This window comes from Myotis yumanensis, unplaced genomic scaffold (genome assembly GCF_028538775.1).
Source record: "Myotis yumanensis isolate MYYU_CA2020_CCGP unplaced genomic scaffold, mMyoYum1.0.hap1 SCAF_3, whole genome shotgun sequence".
Taxonomy (NCBI): domain Eukaryota; kingdom Metazoa; phylum Chordata; class Mammalia; order Chiroptera; family Vespertilionidae; genus Myotis; species Myotis yumanensis.
Genome location: NW_027223754.1, coordinates 182,373,579 through 182,392,388, shown reverse-complemented (window position 1 = coordinate 182,392,388; position 18,810 = coordinate 182,373,579). Strand labels below are relative to the sequence as shown.

Sequence of the window (18,810 nt, the reverse complement as noted above, 5' to 3'; positions counted from 1 at the left end):
GATTTCATGTAGACCAAGTGAATAGGCATCTCCCAAATCATTGTGTTTTAGTCTCTTACTTATCTACAGTTTTGTAAAGAATTCATCTTAATTTTTTAAGCTGTCTTTTTTTCCCCTCTTAAAAGTATGTTTATTGTAAAGAACTTAAAGTATAAAGGAAAAAGGGTCATTTGTCACTGGTAATGAGACCAGTTGAAATATTTTATTTTGGTTTTATTTCCACTCATTCCCTCCCCCCTCCCCCCCATGTATTATTTTTATTTATTTTTTCCTCTTTAGGCATATTATTTTAATAAATTGGATTATTGGCATTTACTATTTTGTATCTTTTTCATATAACATTTCTAATTCTCCTAGTCATTAAATCATCTTTGAAAATGAAAAAAATTTTTCATGGCTGCAAAGTGTTTTATCATGATAGTGATCTTCACTCTCATTCCCAAGGGTAACCAGAAAATAATTTAAATATATTTTATTAATTTTTTTTACAGAGAGGAAGGGAGAGGGATAGAGAGTTAGAAACATCGATGAGAGAGAAACATCGATCAGCTGCCTCCTGCACACTCCCTACTGGGGATGTGCCGCAACCAGGGTACATGCCCTTGACTGGAATCGAACCTGGGACCCTTGAGTCCGCAGGCCAACGCTCTATCCACTGAGCCAAACCGGTCAGGGCCAGAAAATAATTTAAAGTGATTGGTTGAAACACGCTCTGTCTTCTCATTCTACACTTTAGTAGAGTGATTTGGTTAACTTTAAGACTTTCCATGGGATTATTTTTTGTGAATTCAGGAATATAATATTTATGATGTTTGAATTGCAGTGATTTATTGTACTTACCAACATTTTAAAATCTTATTTATTTTGTCAGTATGCATACAGATTTTGATAACTGAGCTTTGATACTTAGATTCTCACTTTACTTTAGACTTGACTATTATTTATACAAATTTATAAGGATATATTAAATACAGTTACATTAAAAATTTACTTTTATGTAAAATACTTCATTTGCTGTGACTTTTTTTGGTCATAAATTCTGTTTTTCTGAGTTTGACTATGATCAACATATATCCCATATTAAACATACATATATGTATCAAGACATTATAGTTCAAAAGATCTTTTTTTGGGAGGGAGGAAAGCCAGTGTGTATAAGACCAGGAGTTTGTTACCTTAGTATGATCTATCTTTAAAAGACGGGGTAACCAGGCATATGCTTTTTATTTTCACAATTGCAGCTTACAAACTCTTCTTACAGTGTCTCTGTTTATGTATTCATTTTAACTGTTGGCCCTTGTAAGCCTTTGAGTTTATGATATCTGGTATAAATAGTGTGACCCATTTAGATTCATATTCTCTCTCTCACTCTCGGTCTCTCTTGCTCTCAACATTTTCTCTTGTCTCTTAAAATCAACAACATGAATCTGTTGAGTCCCAGATCTCCTATAGTAGTCAGTGTACCTTTGTTTTTTTAGAAAAGATAAAACAACCACTTTAATGCTGCTCAGGTATGTATTAGAAACTTTAGTTATATGGCATTCTAAGACAATCTTAAAACTTGATAGCAGCTAAATTCTTTAATTAGGGATATTGTTAGTTGATCAGCAAGTGTTAATAGCATAACTGCAGGATTCACAGAATTCAAGTCTTTCAAAGTTTATATTTGATTCCTATATGTAGGTTAGCTTGTTAGTTCACTTGTTGGAGTATCAGATTTTTTAAAAATATTGCTTAGATAATAATTTCCAAAGATAGTTTTCATTTCTAATTAAACTTGAATTTTTAAGTAACTGATGCCCCCATGTGGTGAAAGACATTTTGCTTTTGTTTGAATTTGGAGAATGACTGTGTACAGTATTTTGACTTTTCTTAATTATAGTGAACATTAATGTTCATAAAGAAGCTGTTGACAAAGATACGTAATTGAATTTTGTAAAGCTCATTGCCATAAATTCACAGCCTTACCCTGTCTTGTCTCAGAAGTGCATGTAACCAAGCACGTACAATGAGACAAAATATTAAAAGCTATTTAATTACAAATAGCTTAGGGTTTTTCTGATCTTATATGTGATTTCTTATGTCTTTGTTTTTGTGTCTCACATAGGTGATGTACAGTTCATTGATTATGAATATTCTGGATACAACTACCTGGCATATGATATTGGAAATCATTTCAATGAATTTGCAGGTAAAATCCAGGGCTTAACTAGTGGAATAGCACAATGTAACTTTGATCTGACACTTTTAGAATTTTTTTTTTCTTTAAAATAGATAAACTGGGAAGAGGAGCAAAATTCTATTAACATTTTTCTGATCTTCGTTCTTTATTTGTTTTTATTATTGGAGGATAGAGAAGACTTCTTCAGTAATGTCTTAAGGGAAATCTATAATAATAAAAGCACAATATGCTAATTAGATCGGACATCCTTCCACACATCCTTCTGGATGACCTTCCGGACTAAACCGGGTCTGCTAGGAAAGCCCGGGTTCCAGCTGCCAGAGGGAAGCGGTACGGGCAGCAGGGGAAAGGAAGGCCTACTCTTGCACGAATTTTGTGCATCGGGCTTCTAGTAAGAAATGATTATTGAGGCTTTTATTAGGACCTGACACAGTGCAAGGTGCTTTACAAGTCTTATTTTACCTTATTTTTTTTTCTCTACAACAATTTTTTAAGTTAGGTAATATTCCCAGTATACAGATGAGGGAAATAACTCATCAAGGGCACAGTAAAATACAGAGACTATGATTTGAAACCAATTTTAAAAATAATTTAAAAGCCTTTGCTATTTCCATTGTGTAATTGGGCTTTTGAAATGTTGGTTAATTAAAAAGCCTGAGGGTTTTTTTTGTGTGTGTTTTTTTTTGTCTTTGACTATGAATAATTGAAAAGCTGATCATTTTTGCCCCTGAAAGTTATTCCATTAGTACTGTCAAGTATAAAAGGTTTAGGTTTTCTAATGTAAATGGAATTAATTTAAAATACATTTTATGACTATACTTAGAAACATGAAATGCTCTAGAACTAAGGAATAGGAAATTCCCTTAGATGTTTTACACCTAGTAGGAATTTTTCATTGCTGAATTTGTGTTTGTATACATTCATGCATTCATATATTTTAATATACTTTAGGTTACCGGCTGGAAAAAAAGTTGAGGAAAAGTTTCAATTTACATGTATTTAATAATTTCCCTACACCATGCTTATCATATGCATGTCATATCTCTACATATATACTGTACATATTTCCACATCTCTATAGGAAGGGAAAGCAGCTGTTTATATAATGAATAATCATTGTGTTAGTATTAAGGATAGCCACTGCTATGGATATGAAAGAGGAAACTTCACTGATCTTAGTATGATTTTGTGTAGAAAAGAAATTAAACTACAAGTTGAAAGGTAGCATAGAAAAAAAGTAACACTTGAGAGTTAGGTAGCATTTGCATGTACAGATAGAAGAGAAAGGAGGGTACTATAGGAAGAAGGGAGAAAACTTCCAAGATGAGTGTACTTATTTTTGTAGGATATGAAATTCATGCAGGAGAATAGGTTATAACATCAGAGAAGTAAATTTGGACCAAATTACGAAGAACCTTGAATGCTAGGCAAAATAGTATGAACTTTATCTTCTGGGCTAGTTTATGAAAACTGCAGATGATAAGATCAAATTTGTGGCGTAATTATTTTAAAGTAAGGACCAGAAAATAAGTAGTAGAAAATGTTGGCATTGGAACATATAGCTAGGGTAAATATGGTTTGTAAAACTTAATATCAGTTATGTGTATGAGGTTTCAATATAAAATGTCTTTCTTACCCTGTGAGCAATAGTCAAGAAAGATTTTGAGCCACAGTTGTAGGAAATGCTGTAGATATTAATGTCCACAAGAATCTTCTGGGCTGCTTAGTACAAAGATTCGGTGCTTCTGATGCAGGTAGTTCAAGCTTCACACTGAGGAAAAATTGAAGCAATGTGAATTGATGATGGTGGTCAACTGTATTGTGCATTCAAACTTAAATATACATTATGATTGTTTGGTTTATTTTAATACATGCTAATTAAATCTAGTATTTCAGCCAGATGTTTAATTTTTTTCTATGAAAATTATGTAGATAGTATGAATAATTAAAAGTATACATAAGAGAATGTGTTTTTAAAATTTTCATTGCGCTTTTTTTTTCACTTTAGGTGTGAGTGATGTAGATTATAGTCTCTACCCAGGTAGAGAACTACAGGACCAGTGGCTGCGTTCTTACCTTGAAGCCTACAAAGAATATAAAGGCTTTGGGACTGAAGTTACTGAAAAGGAGGTAGAAAAACTCTTCATTCAGGTCAATCAGTTTGCTTTGGTAAGTTTAAATTTTAACAAAAGATTCTTCATACGATTTAACAACTGTTTAAATTTTCATCTTATAAAACAGTTTTCTGTTTTGAATTTTGTGAATTTTTGTTCAAAATAATGACAAAATGCGATTCTTTGCAATTTTTTCCACTATAGTATTTTTTAGGACAAAGATTTTGTTTTATTCACAACTATATTTCCAACCCCTAGAACAATAGTGCCTGGCTATTTGATAAGTGCCCAGTAATTATTTGTTTAATGAATGGATTCCAGTTAGAGTTAGGATTAATTGTGAATCAGTGTTTGTATATTATATTAGAGGCCCAGTGCATGAAATTTGTGCATAGGATGGGTGGGGGAAATCCCTCACCCCAGACTGGATCCTCTTGCAACCTGGGACCCCTCGGGGCAGTCGGACATCCCTCTTGCAATCCGGGACCACTGGCTCCTAGCTGCTCGCCTGCCTGCCTGCCTGATTGGCACTAACTGCTCGCCTGCCTGCCTGCCTAATCGGCCCTAACTGCCTCTGCCTCGGCCCCCTCTGCTGGAGCTTCGTCCGGAAGGTTGTTTGCTGTCTGGTCTAATTAGCATATTATGCTTTTATTATTATAGATGGCTTCTTTTTTCTTTATGTTATGAAAAGCATACTCAAGGACAAATTGGGAAACAAGGTTTTCCACAATGCATTTATCATTACATCTTAATGTTAACATGATAAAAGTTTATTGGTTTTATAACTTTAGTTTGTCGTTCTTTTAAGTAAAATACGGTTTTCCATTATACATGTTCAAGTTGAGCTCACAACTCAAGTCATTTAAATGCTTTCCTTGAGATAATCACCATTTTTTGGGTATGTAGTAGACATGCTTTATATGTGCTTTCTATGTAATTTCATAGAATGTTAGAGTAGCAGGCACTTGGGTAGAGATTTAATAAAATTAATAATTTTAAAGATTTCATTAAGGACATTCTTTAGTGAGACTGACTTTTTACTCTTGAGTGTGTGGTGATGAAGAATATAGGATACTAATACAATTTAGTATCACTGCCGTGACTTATGCTAAGGTACCAGGAGCTTCATATACCATTGTTTTTGAACCATCAGTGCAAATGTTAACATAGTCAAAAAGGCAGGTGTAACATATTATGAAAGTAGTTATGGGTCTCAAGAACCTCTCATGGATTTGATGGACAGCTTTGAGAACCCTGGGTTTGTTTAGACTACCCCCACCCCCCCAAAAAAAGGCATCATATATAATAAAAGGGTAATATTCAAATTGACCCGAACGGCGGAACGACTGGTCACTATGATGTGCACTGACCACCGGGGGCAGACGCTCAATGTAGTAGCTGCCCTTCTGGTGGTCAGTGCACTCCCACAGGGGGAGCTCCACTCAGCCACAAGCTGGACTGATGATTGCGAGCACAGCAGTGGTGGCGGGAGCCTCTCCCACCTCCTTGGCAGCGCTAAGAATATCTGACTGTGGGCCTAAGCCATCAGTTGGACATCCCCCAAGGGCTCCTGGGCTGCCAGAGGGATGTCTGACTGCCAACTTAGGCCACATCCCCAGGGGAGCGGGCCTAAGCTGGCAGGTGGACATCCCCCAAGAGATCCCGGACTGCGAGAGGGCACAGGCCGGGCCGAGGGACCCCCCCCAAGTGCACAAATTTTTATGCACCGGGCCTCTAGTTTCATCTCATAATTTACTTCTCATTATATGTGTAAGATACTTAGGTAAAAAGAAGGCCATTTAAAAAATCTTTATCATTATAATTTAACATAGTAATTAATATTTTATTGAATGTTTGTTATATCAGAGGTATAGATACTATTATTACTACTCTAATATGTGTTATTTTTACACTGTCATGTAATTTTCCAATTCTCAGCAGAAGTGACTGAGTGTCCTACAAATTTAACTCAGTTCTGGAGATAGTGTCAGATCCCACAGGTTAAGGGTTCAATCCCACAAGACTGTCTGTCTGTTGTTGTCCCTCCTGCCCCTCTTGAATGCCAATTGTGAGTCTAGGTTGTTTCCTGTGCTTCTTACCTACTGTCAGTAAATTCCAGAACTCCCTCCTTGGGTTTGATTTATTTTTTAGAGTGGCTCACAGAACTCAGCAACATTCACAGATGCTTGCCAGTGTATTATGAAGGATAATATAAAGGCTATATAAGAATAGCTAGATTAAGAGGTACATTGGATAAGGTCCAAGGTGCACCAACCTCCCAGCATGTCTATGTGTTCACCAACTTGAAAGCTCTCCAAACCCCCTCCTTTGGAGATTTTATAAAGGCTCCATTACATAGGCAGTATGGATTAAGTCATTGACCATTGCTGATTGAACTCAATCTCCAGCCCCTTTCCTCTCCTCAAAGATTAGGAGGTGGTGGGGCAGAAAGTTTTCTCTCTAATCACTTGGCAGGTTCCCCTGGCAACCAGCTCTCTTTCTTAGGGGCTTTCCAGAAGTAACCTCATATTGTAAACTCAAGTGTGGTTGAAAAGGGCTTCTTATGGATTACTAGAGACCTGATGCACGAAATTCATGCAATGGGCTCAGCCCCTGCCCGCCGTGGCCGGAAGGACGTCCAGAAGGACATCCAGTCTAATTAGCACATTACGCTTTTATTATTATAGATAAGAATTTCTTAAACTTCTGTGACTCAAGAATTATTCAGGAACCTGTGACGAGAGACCAAATATTATAACAAAAGATGCTCCCATTTTGCTTATGCTTAGGAAATGCTAAGGATTTGGGGGAGCTATGAGCCAGGAATAGTGGATGAGGAACGAAAATATATTTATTACAAAGCATAATATCACATTTGCCTTTTACACATGAGAAAACAAAGGCACAAAGGAGTTAAACTGCTCTAAGCCACAAAGCTAATAATTTTTACAGTTTGACTCCAGAGCCCAGCCCTTCTGTTTTAAACCAATATGTTTCCCATGCATGTGACTTTAGCTGTTTACTCTTTACTATATTATTTATTCTTTTTAAAAAATATCTGTATTTGATGGGAACTATTTGATTCGTGCACTGGTGGGGTCCCTTGGCCTGGCCTGCGGGAATCAGTGGACTTCCACGTCACTGCAGCCTGGCTTTACCCACCAGCTCATCGGGCTCCAGCCCGCTGTCTGCATTGATCCCGCACAGCATGAAATAGTGTGTGAAGTGGCAGGCGGCCCGAGCCCGGGCTGGGTGCTGTGCCTCATGCTCATCCGGCCCACTGCACCTGCCACTGGGTGCACAGGGGGAGTGTCTGTGGGAGAGGCTCGAGCTGCTGCAGCTGCTCTCACCAGCTGGGAGCCCAGTGTCTGGCACCCATGTCAGCTAAGCAGCACTCCCACTGTGGGAGCACACTGACCACAAGGGGGCAGCTCCTAGGTTGAGCGTCTGCCACCTGGTGGTCAGTGTGCATCATAGCTACCGTCCGGTTGTCCATTCACTTAGGCTTTTATATATATAGATTAATGATACGGTATAATGAATTGCAACAATATATTTTAAATAAAGATTTTTATCGGCAACACACTTTTTAAAAATTACATTTATTGGAATGACACTGGTTAATAACACAATATAGGTTTTGAGTGTACATTTTTATGATACAGGATCTGTATTTTGTACCACCCAAAGTCAAATAATCTTCCATCACCATATATTTCACTCCCTTTACCCTCACCTCCAACCCCCTTCCCTTTAGTAACCACCATACTATTGTCCATGAGTTTCTTGTTTGTTCGTTTGTTGTTTTTATACCCTCCATATGAGTGAGATCATATTATTCTAAATCTTTTCTCTGATTTACTTTGCTTAGCATGATTTTCTCAAGGTTCATCCATGTTGGTGCAAATGGCAATATTTCATTGTTTTTATGGCTGAGTAGTATTCCATAGGGTATATGTACCACTGTTATTTTAAATTGATTTTTAGAGAGAGAGAGGAAGGTAGAGAGAGAAATATCCATGTGTATCTAAGCATTGATTGGCTGCCTCCTGGCAGGGATTGAGCCCGCAACCCAGCATGTCCCCTAACTGGAAATTGAACCTGCATCCTTTTGGTGTATGGGACAACGCCCAATCAATTGAGCCACACTGTACAGGGCTGTATCACTTTTCTTTCTTTTTTTTTTTAATTTTGTTTTATTGCTTAAAGTATTACAAAGAGTATTACATATGTCTCCTCCCCTCACCCCCTCCCCCCACATTCCCCCGGCCACCCCTACCCCCCAGTGTCTTATGTCCATTGGTTATGCTTATATGCATGCATACAAGTCCTTTGGTTGATCTCTTACCACCCTCCCCCCCCCACCCCCCGCCCCCCAACCCTCCCCGGCCTTCCTGCTGTAGTTTGACAGTCTGTTTGATGCTGCTCTGCCTCTGTATCTATTTTTGCTCATCAGTTTATAATGGTCTTTATTATCCATAAATGAGTGAGATCATGTGGTATTTTTCTTTCATTGACTGGCTTACTTCACTTAGCATAATGCTCTCCAGTTCCATCCATGCTGTTGCAAATGGTAAGAATTCCTTCTTTTTTACAGCAGCATAGTATTCCATTGTGTAGATGTACCACAGTTTTCTAATCCATTCATCTGCTGATGGGCACTTAGGCTGTTTCCAGATCTTCGCTATGGTGAATTGTGCTGTTATGAACATAGGGATGCATATATCCTTTCTGATTGGTTTTTCTGGTTTCTTGGGATATATTCCTAGAAGTGGGATCACTGGGTCAAATGGAAGTTCCATTTCCAGCTTTTTGAGGAAACTCCATACTGTCTTCCATAGTGGCTGCACCAGTCTGCATTCCCACCAGCAGTGCACGAGTGTTCCCTTTTCTCCACATCCTCTCCAGCACTTGTCTTTTGTTGATTTGTTGATGATAGCTATTCTGACAGGTGTGAGATGATACCTCATTGTCATTTTGATTTGCATCTCTTGGATGATTAGTGACTTTGAGCATGTTTTCATATGTCTCTTGGCTTTCTGAATGTCCTCTTTTGAAAAGTGTCTATTTAGATCCTTTGCCCATTTTTTGATTGGATTGTTTATCTTTTTCCAGGATGTTTTTAATTTCTTCTTTGATCTCATTGGTAACCCAATCAATATTTAATAACATGCTATTCAGCTTCCAAGTGTTTGAGTGTTTTAGATTGTTTTTATTGTAGCTTATTTCTAATATTATGCCATTGTGGTCTGAGAAGATGCTTGGTATGATTTCAGTCTTCTTGAATTTGGGGAGACTTTGCTTGTGACCCAATATGTGGTCTATTTTTGAAAATGTCCCATGTGCACTTGAGAAGAACGTATATTCTGCGGCTTTGGGGTGAAATGTTCTGAAGATGTCAATTAAGTCCATCTGATCTAGTGAGTCATTTAGGATTGCTGCTGCTTTGCTGATTTTTTGTCTAGAGGATTTATCCAGTGATGTCAGTGGTGTATTAAAGTCCCCTACTATGATTGTATTGTTGTCGATCTCTCCCCTCATATCTTCCAGGAGTTTTTTTTTATGTATTTGGGTGCTCCAACATTGGGTGCATATATGTTTATCAGGGTTATATCCTCTTGTTGTATCGATCCCTTTAGTACTATGAAGTAGCCTTCCTTATCTCTTGTTATGGCCTTCACTTTGAGGTCTATTTTGTCCAATATAAGTATTGCTACCTGTATCACTTTTCTTTATCCAGTCATCTTTCGAAGGACACTTTGGTTGTTTCCATGTCTTGGCCACCGTGTATAATGCTGCAGTGAACATAGGGGTGCATATATCTTTGCCAATATATGTTTTCAAGATTTTTCAGGTATTCACAAGAAGGGTTGCTGGGTCATATGGTAACTATATTCTTAATTTTTTGAGGAACCTTCTTACTCTTTTTCATGGTGGTTTTACCAGTTAACATTCCCACCATCAGTGAATGAGGGTTCCTTTTTCTCCACACCTCTCCAACCCTTGGTATTACCTGTCTTGTTGATAATAGCCATTCTAACAGTGTGAGGTGTCACCTCATTGTAGTTTTGATTTTCATTTCCCTAACAGCTAATGAAGTTAAGCATGTTTTCATAAATCTTTTGGCCACTTGTATGTCTTCTTCAGCGAAGTGTCTGTTCCGGTCCTCTGCCCATTTTTTAAATGGATTGTTTGTTTGTGTGGTGTTGAGCTGTATGAATTCTTTATATATTTTGGATATTAGCACCTTGTTGGAGCTGTTGTTTCCAAATATCTTCTTCCATTTGGTTGGTTACCTTTTTGTTTTGTTGGCTATTTCTCTTGCTGTACAGAAGCTTTTTAGTTTTTTTTCTTTATATTTTATTGATTTTTTACAGAGAGAAAGGGAGAGGGATAGAGAATTAGAAACATCGATGGGAGAGAAACATCGATCAGCTGCCTCCTGCACACCTCCTACAGGGGATGTGCCCGCAACCAAGGTACATGCCCTTGACTGGAATCGAACCTGGGACCTTTCAGTCCGCAGGCCGACGCTCTATCCACTGAGCCAAACCAGTTAGGGCGCTTTTTAGTTTTATATAGTCCCATTCATTTATTTTTGCCTTTACTTCTCTTGCCTTTTGGGTCAAATTTATAAAATTTCCTCTAAGACTAAGATCATAAGTTTAGTACCTATCTTTTCTTCTATGTAGTCTATTGTTTTGGGTCTTATATTTAGGTTTTTGATCCACTTTGAGTTAATGTTTGTATATGGGGCAAACTGTAGTCTAGTTTCATTCTTTTGTGTGTGGCTTTCCAGTTTTCTTAGCACAATTTGTTGAAGAAGCCTTTTCCCTCCATTTTATGCTTGTGGCTCCTTTAAACTACAAAACATTATTTAAAAAGGTTGAAAAAACACACAATGAAATGGAAAGATATTTTGTTTATGGGTTCGAAGAATCAACAATATGTCCTAAAGCAATACACAGATTCAATGCAAGCCCTATCAAAATGCCAATGAAATTTTTTAAAGAAATAGAATAAAAAATCATCAGATTTGTATGGAACTATAAAAGACCCTGAATAGCCAAAACAATCCTGAGAAGAAAGAATGAAGCCCTAGGTATCACATTCCCTAACTTCAAATTTTACTACAAAGCAATAATAATCAAAACAATGTGGTATTGGCAGAAAAATAGACACAAGCACCTATGGAACAGAATTAAGAGTCCAGAAATAAACGTACATGTATTTGGGTAAATAATTTATAACAACGGACTTTTTAAAAGCGATCTTCTTAGGGTAAAAGTTTTTAAAATAATACTTCTAGTTAGAGTATTTTTTGGAAGTTTTATTGGTGTTATCAGAATCTTCAAATACCATGTTTAACTGGCAGTGATCATAAAGCATGTATACAATGATTTTACAGCTCCTAATTACACAGCTATTTGTTTTCGCCTAAGACCCATTTTTCTCTAACATAAGTAACGTATTTTATGTTGTGGTTGGTATGCAGAATTGTTGGATCAATACAAATTGTTTCCAGATGTTTGTTATCCCCTAGAACATTCTTCACATTAAATTTTTTTTTTTTGGTTTGAGATTTGGATTTTTTATTTTGTTTATATTTTTATGTCAAGTAACCAAGTCCTTTGATAATGTATTTTATATGAGAGGTTGTTATCAATTAATATCATTAAAAACTCTTTGCCAAAAAAAAAAAAATAAGCTTGAATAAAAACACCACTTAACCAACACCTATTAGTGCTAAAGCTGAACTCTGCCTACATAAAACAGATTATAGAAGTTGGGTTACAGTTTTTAAATGACAGTAGTTTATTATAGACTCTTTTGGTGTAGACAAAAGTGATTTATAGCTACCTAGATAACTGTACACTTAATTACTACCTTATTTTAGATATTTTATATAAAAAAAGCATCAATAAAGTATTTTTTATGGAATTGATGAAAAAGGGAAAAATCAACAATATGATATTTGCTTTACAAAGTAATGAATTGTTGCCTGACCTGTGTAACTCCATGGTTGATCAACTCCTGCACCAAGAGGTCAATGGTTTGATTCCAGGTCAGGGCACATGCCCAGGTTGCGGGCTTGATCCCTGGTAGGGGGTATGCAGGAGGCAGTCGGTTAATGTTGATGTTTCTCTTTCATCAATGTTTCTATCTCTCTTCCCTCTCCCCTCTCTCCTTTCCGCTCTCTCTAAAAAAACAAAAAAAAATCAAAAAGAGAAATGAATTATTATAATTCTTGTTTTTTCTGCCTTTCTTTTTAGGCTTCTCATTTCTTTTGGGGATTGTGGGCTTTGATTCAAGCCAAATACTCCACTATTGAGTTTGATTTCCTTGGGTAAGTTTAATTTTACTGTATGCATTATATTTGTCTCTACTTTCTTTTGAATTAACATTGAAAACTCATAGGGGACATTGTAGTTACTATTTTCAATCAAATGTTATAAAGGATACATACATTTAATACATGGTTTGAGAGGAAATCTGGTTTAATCTGTTAAATGCACTTAATATTAGAAAGCTGTCCAGTAGGTGGTGCAATAAACTAAAAATATGTTCTTTGAAAAAAATCGTAAAACTTAAAAAAAATTTAGTTGAGGAGTAAGTGGAAATAAAGGGAGGATTAAGTTTTCAGCTTTGACTAATTTTGTTATTCTTTTTTTCTCACTAGGTATGCAATTGTTCGTTTTAACCAGTACTTTAAAATGAAGCCTGAAGTGACTGCATTAAAAATGCCTGAGTAAAGATGTAATTATTCTCAAGTAGCTGAACAATGCCTGTGAATCTTTTCTTGAGAAATTCCGAAAAGCCAATTATTAAGATTCTGTTATTTAATTTGGTTATCTTGCTTTACAAATTATGCCTCTATCAACCAATTTGTTTTTTAAATAGACTGAATGATGTAAAAAAATATACCTACTGCTGTCCAGTATGCAGTAGATTAGAAATTTGTTAAATCTACAAGTAGGTATAAAGATGTCAGTTTAGTCTTTTTGATAATTTAATCTGCTATATGTGAATTATTTATTATAAATGTAACATGATTCTGTGACTGCTTTCATCTATTTCATCTGTTAAGTGTAAGCAATGAAAATGTTCCAGAGGAAAACTTTTTTTTTTTTACTTTAATAAGATTAATTTTAGTTAAAAGTTCTAGGTGTTCATTGAAACTTTTTTATCTTGATGCACTGTAAGTAAAATGGATCATTTACTCTTGAAATGCCAGACACTGGTATAGATAGGATGTTCTTTGAAAAATACCTGTTTAGGAGTGTGAGACACATTCACTATCTATGGTAGGGGTACATCTTTTTGAACTGAATATTGGAAACTGTTTCTTTGGGGGGAATTTACCTTAGAATTTAATTCTCCTCTCCCTATAGAGTCTGGCAGTATAAATATTTACTGTATAATCCTAGAACAGATAGGATGATTTTGTGTCACCAAAATCTGCATTTAATAATATTCTCATATACTAAATGTGGTCATTTAAGTTACTAGTTTGCTTTTAAGATTTTAGTGTATCAAGTTTTTTCTAACCAAATGTTTTGTTTTACATATTGAGATGTTCTATGTCTTTGTTATTAAATAATAGCTAGTAGAACAATCGCTAATATTGGAAACAAAGATAGAATATTTATCATACGTGGGAACAAGAAAATGTCATTTAGATTAATTCTGTTTTACCCCGTAGATTCATTTTTTTACATTTTGGTTTCATGTTTTAGTTTGGCTCCATATCTTTGGAATGATAGCAAATGATTGCTTGATACATGTAGGTTCAGAGAAGTTGAGATGTTAAAAAGAATTAAATAAGGAACATTTAAGGCATTGATCTTGTACACTTAAAATCTGATGTATCAAAATGTGAATTAAGCAGAAATACTCCTTGTAGGAAGGATTCTGTTTTTATTTCTCTTGATTTTGTTTGTATATTTTTTTATTTTGTTTTGGAGTGAGGATGGTAATAATTATATGGAAGGGAGTTAGATCTTTGGGATAAGTAAGCTTCATGTTTTGAAGACTGCCGTGTGGAGTTGAGAAGTCATGGTTGTCTTTATTTAGAAAATTAGTCTGACAAGCTTTTCACTTTGGTCACATAAGTGCCCATGTACAAAGTTGGCTTAATGGATCTGCATATTCAGAATATGCAACTACAAATTATCCTCTGAGAAATCTTCTGGAGAGTCTGATATATTATTCCAAATGACTTACATTCTCAGATAAGTGCTTTAAAATACTTGGGTTATCTCAAGATGTTTAAAGATAATTAAGTAGAAACACTTAAAGGCCATTTTAAATGGTAAATTCTAGTTACATAAATAGAATATAAAAATCTGTTTATATCTGTAACAGTGTTAGACCAAGATTTGTTTTCTACCTCCCCAATGTTAAAAATGTTCACTTCTGTTTTTATAAACCACATTGTTGTAGAATCAGTAGAATTTTACTTAATTGACTGAATGGAACCAATTAAACAATGAATACCTTTTTATATAATGTTAGAGTGTACTTGAAAAATTGTTTTTGGTGGGATTTTCATCTGTGGTTGGAATATTATTTTCAACGATGAAGAATATGTAATACTCTTGATTTTTTTGCTTTTTGACTTCTTAAAGTGCAACAGTATATATTTGCAATGGAGGAGAGAAGATCATTTTTCTACCTTATTCCATATTCTTCAAACTGTTTTGAATAGAGATTCACTGAGTCATTGCTGATAAACTGTGCATACTAGCTGTGACACTATAATAAACATTTCAGAAAGACTCATATAGAGGTGAATGTAAAGGGTAATAAAGGCTCTCACTCTAGTCCTAGGAGTATCCGGTGGATCTTGGGAACATAATCAGATAGTTAAAGTGTTTCCCTCACTCATTGGTTAGATTTTGGATGTTGTGATGCTCCCAGCTCTGTACAGATCTTTTTTGGATCATGCTGCAGGCTATTAATAGGGTTCAAAATTGCTTTCCTTTTTGTTGACCATTTAAGAGACTCTAATGGAAAGACATCTCTCTAAAATGTGTCCTGTGGCTTCTTGAGATGTTTGTTGCCTTTTTATGTTAAGCTAAGGAACTTGAATGCCTTACCTAATAACTCAACTTGTAAGCTCATTTTGTAAATACGAAAATGGTTGTTAGAAAAGTGGCATTCATGTATACTCATTATTAGTCAATAGACCATAGTGGCCTGGATGCTTTAACAAGCAGAATTCCACAATTTTTTTCCTCTTTGTTCCTTACATACTTGTTAGAGTTTACCTGACCAGTAATATTTGATTCCCCCACCTCCCAACACCCAACCCCATGCTACCACCATTTTCTGGAAATCAAAGAGATATGGTAGTAAATCATACTGTTCACATGATCATTTGAGATCAAAACGAGCACAAAACTCATCAACTAGGTCTGCCTGGAATGTATATAAAACTGTAAATAAAAAAATTGTAAATTAGTGTGAATTGTATCTTGCATATGAGATTGTGTATTGTTTTTCATTCTCTTCCCTTTTAAAGAAAATTTTCTGTAAGGAACTGATCCAGTTCTTTGGTTTTTATACTGGAAACAGCCAGCAGTTCTGGCTGCAGAGCAGGATAACAAGAGGAACTGGAGATAGGGTTTGTCAGTTTTTGTTAATGTCAGTACTTATTTATTTAGCCTCTCAGTGCCTAATATGACTTTTCTTCATTCTTTAGTTGTTCATTAGTTTTTGTGAGGTTAGATTCCTGCAAGTGATCAATTAATATGCACAGAATTCCATTCCATGATTTCAAGCTAAAGCAAATTAAAAATAAAATTTAATGATTGCAAACTGAAGTATTATCTCATCCTATTTTCAAGGTTAACTTTTTTCTACAATAAAAACAAAAAATATGAAATTTTTGATATCTTAATGTGAATCTAAATCCCATGTATACAAGAGATAGGTAAATAATAGCTCTTAGTTCAACCAAAGCATATCTCATGTGGCTTCTCTAGATATAAAGTTGTTTATTATGGGATTGTAAACAACAAAAAGATGTAATATTTTAATGATTGCTATTTACTTTTTTTTTTTGCTGGACTAAAAATATTTGAACTTCATAAATATGTTACTAAAACTTTCAGAGTTAAAGTCCTCACACACTTTGTTACAAGTTAAAAACCTCCACTTTACTAATTACATAGGTATTTCTTTTTTACATTACACAAAGCCTTCTGTATCATTTTTAATTCCTTTGTAATATAAATGACAATACTCTCAGTTTGATTTTCTGCTTTAAATTACCTTTAATAAGCATTTTATACTGCATTCCAAAGTGATACAGACTTCAGTTGATAGACAAAGTTAATAGTGCTATGTGGTAGGAGAGTTTTGTTATTGGCAACAACTTGCACAACTTACACAAAAGGCAAATGCTAGTAACTGTTATGCACAGATGAGAATGGAATTATAAGTATGTGATTAAAGCAGCTTTATCTTTATTTGAAAGTTAATTTTCTCTAGTTCATTAGATTTTAGATTGTCCTTTGACTGGAAACTTAGTTACACAAGGCAGTCTGTTTTTTTGTTTCTTTTTTAAAAAGAAATTAGTTGTATTGAACTGCCTTTTTATTTCTTCGTATATAACACCTTATAGTGTTACGTTTTGGGTTTGATATCTTTGGACAGAAAAGTATATCAATTATTTTAAATGAACTTCCCCCTGTCTTTGAAGCTTAGTCTTTAAAATGTGTTACTATAAAAGAAAATGCTTGGGATTGCATTAGCTGAAATCTTGAAAACTGAAATTAATAAGATACATTACATAATGAATTAGATTTTTCTGAACACAATTTTTATGGGAATTCTATTTTAGGGTCACAATTTGAAATAGAAAATTTCACTATTTCAATGAAAAACTAATGGTAGTGCTTATAGAGAAGACCCGTTTGTGTTGGGCATCCAAAATTAAAGTTTTTAGTAGATTTCTGTGCTGAAATCTGCTTTCTCTTCTTTCCTATGCTATGCACTTACTATGCTACTGATGGTATCAAACAGGTTAAAATAAAATGTGTTAATTATGAATCCTATAGCTTTTCTAGTTACAAAAAAAAATGTGTAAAATACTCAGTGTTTTTGTTAACATCTTATCCATTAATGCTATACCCATTAATCATTTTAACAAACACAAGATACTTATAAAAATTGAAAAGGTAACATAGTGTATTTAAACTAGTTAGTGATGAATAAGAAAAAGCTGGCTAATTTAGATTGTTACATTAGTTAAATATTAAAACTCTAACAGGAACTTTAAAAGCTAGGTTGAGACCTGATAGTATCCATGTAAACTAGTTCACGTGACCTGGAAAAGACCCAAAAAGCTGTGGAGAAAATGTGAATATTTGCTTGCCATGGTTGTGGTGTGCTGCTACTTCAGTTTTGGTAGTGACACACTGACATTTTTATTGTACAATAATCTGAAGAAATTTCTTTTTGTTTGTACTAAAGTAACTATAAATTGGTGGAATTTGCAAAGGGAAAACTTTCAAACTGTACTATATATAGGAGCCATTGTACAGCTGGATGAAGAAGTTTCCATGATGTGAAATATTTGAATTTTAAATATCATTAAAAAAAGAAGACATGGCATCATTCCATGTTCTTAAATGATAATTTCAGATGCAGGAGGGAAAAAAAAAACAAAACCCCAGTGAATAATTGTCATTACCGTAGTTGTATGTTAAATTGGGAAATTGGCAGAAAGCTTAAATTTGTGTATCAAATGTGAACCATAGTAGTATGCTGCTTTGTATATACTGTAAGTGCTACAAATAGTCTCAGCACTGAAAATGTATTGATACCTCTCAAATGAATGCAACTTTTGAAGGAGGTGTTTTGATAGGCCTCAGAAAGTATCTGAGAACTTGTTAATTTGTTTGGTAATGAAGATACTTCCTGTTTTTTTGTTGCATATTTTCATGTTTAAAATTTAATTTTTACATTTTTACTACTGTTAATTTAAGTAAAACTTGTTCTGTGGACAAAAATGGGGTTGCCAGTGAAGAAAATAAAAAACAGCCTCATTCATGTAACTGCTTATGTAAAAATGTTTTTGCTCTATGTTCGTAAACGTTTAATGAAGCTGTATTTTTGTTTATAAGTGATGTTTAGGCTTTATTTCTGTTTAATAAGGCCTTTTACCATTGATTAAATGAAGGAATGTATCTTTTTGAAGAGATTTATATTCTGTAAATAAAAAGTTGGTTGTAACAATAAAGTTGGGTTCTAGTTGCAGCGTCTCTATAAGTCTTGTCACTTCAACTAATTTTTGTGGTTTGCTTTTGTGGAAAAACAAAAGACTTTAATGTTAGTGTATAACTATATTTGAAGTCATTTTTAAATTTCTAATTCTCTGGTTTTATAATATAGTGTTCTAAGGTTTTGAAAAATGTTTACTTTCGAAAATTTGGCTGAGACGAGTATAGATATTATATAACTTACTAGTAGCCCGGTGCACGAAATTCGTGCACTGGGGTGGGGGGG

At 34.8% G+C, this 18,810-nt stretch overlaps 1 protein-coding gene across 1 annotated transcript in view; it reads left to right on the top strand.

Annotated features, from left to right (window-relative positions):
• Window positions 1-18,566, top strand: part of ETNK1 (ethanolamine kinase 1) — a 55,283-nt gene extending 36,717 nt beyond the window's left edge. Inside the window, exons 5-8 of the mRNA XM_070410559.1 lie at window positions 2,108-2,191; window positions 4,191-4,351; window positions 12,570-12,643; window positions 12,977-18,566. Coding sequence (XP_070266660.1) covers window positions 2,108-2,191; window positions 4,191-4,351; window positions 12,570-12,643; window positions 12,977-13,049 — 392 coding nt within the window. The 3' untranslated portion in view covers window positions 13,050-18,566. The remainder of the gene's footprint in view (window positions 1-2,107; window positions 2,192-4,190; window positions 4,352-12,569; window positions 12,644-12,976) is intronic.
• Window positions 18,567-18,810: the final 244 nt, after the last annotated feature.